Source organism: Penaeus monodon, chromosome 19, assembly GCF_015228065.2.
Source record: "Penaeus monodon isolate SGIC_2016 chromosome 19, NSTDA_Pmon_1, whole genome shotgun sequence".
Classification (NCBI taxonomy): domain Eukaryota; kingdom Metazoa; phylum Arthropoda; class Malacostraca; order Decapoda; family Penaeidae; genus Penaeus; species Penaeus monodon.
This window is the reverse complement of record NC_051404.1, coordinates 39,011,435-39,011,716: the sequence shown is the minus strand read 5'-3', so window position 1 is coordinate 39,011,716 and position 282 is coordinate 39,011,435. Positions and strand designations below refer to the sequence as shown.

The 282-nt window shown below is 47.9% G+C and overlaps 1 protein-coding gene across 1 annotated transcript in view; it reads right to left on the bottom strand.

Moving 5' to 3' along the window:
• The window catches only part of LOC119585216 (E3 ubiquitin-protein ligase UBR2-like), a gene marked incomplete in the record, with an annotated part of 58,977 nt that overhangs the window by 34,411 nt on the left and 24,284 nt on the right, over positions 1-282 (bottom strand). Inside the window, 1 exon segment of the mRNA XM_037933869.1 lies at positions 52-279. Within this exon segment, the coding sequence (XP_037789797.1) occupies positions 52-279 (228 nt within the window).

The following is a 282-nucleotide window of genomic DNA, read 5'->3' as shown; positions in this document are numbered from 1 at the left end:
AAAGAGAGTGGAGAGGAAGCAGATTGCAAAAAAGGAATAACAACTGCTTACTTTCTGATTGTCCATGCCAGGAGGTCTTTATGTGTGGTGGTTCTGGGGTGTCCCACAAGACCCTCAAGCAAACCAAGCAGGTTAATCTTCTGGGCCCTTCGTGTGAAGTGGAAGTAGGGGTCGTTGTTGTGGTAGTAGCGCTCCTCTTCATGAAGTGCATATCCCACCAGGTGAAGGACCTTCTGTAGCTGTGACTCACTAACACTCTGGGATTTCAGATCCATCATTCTG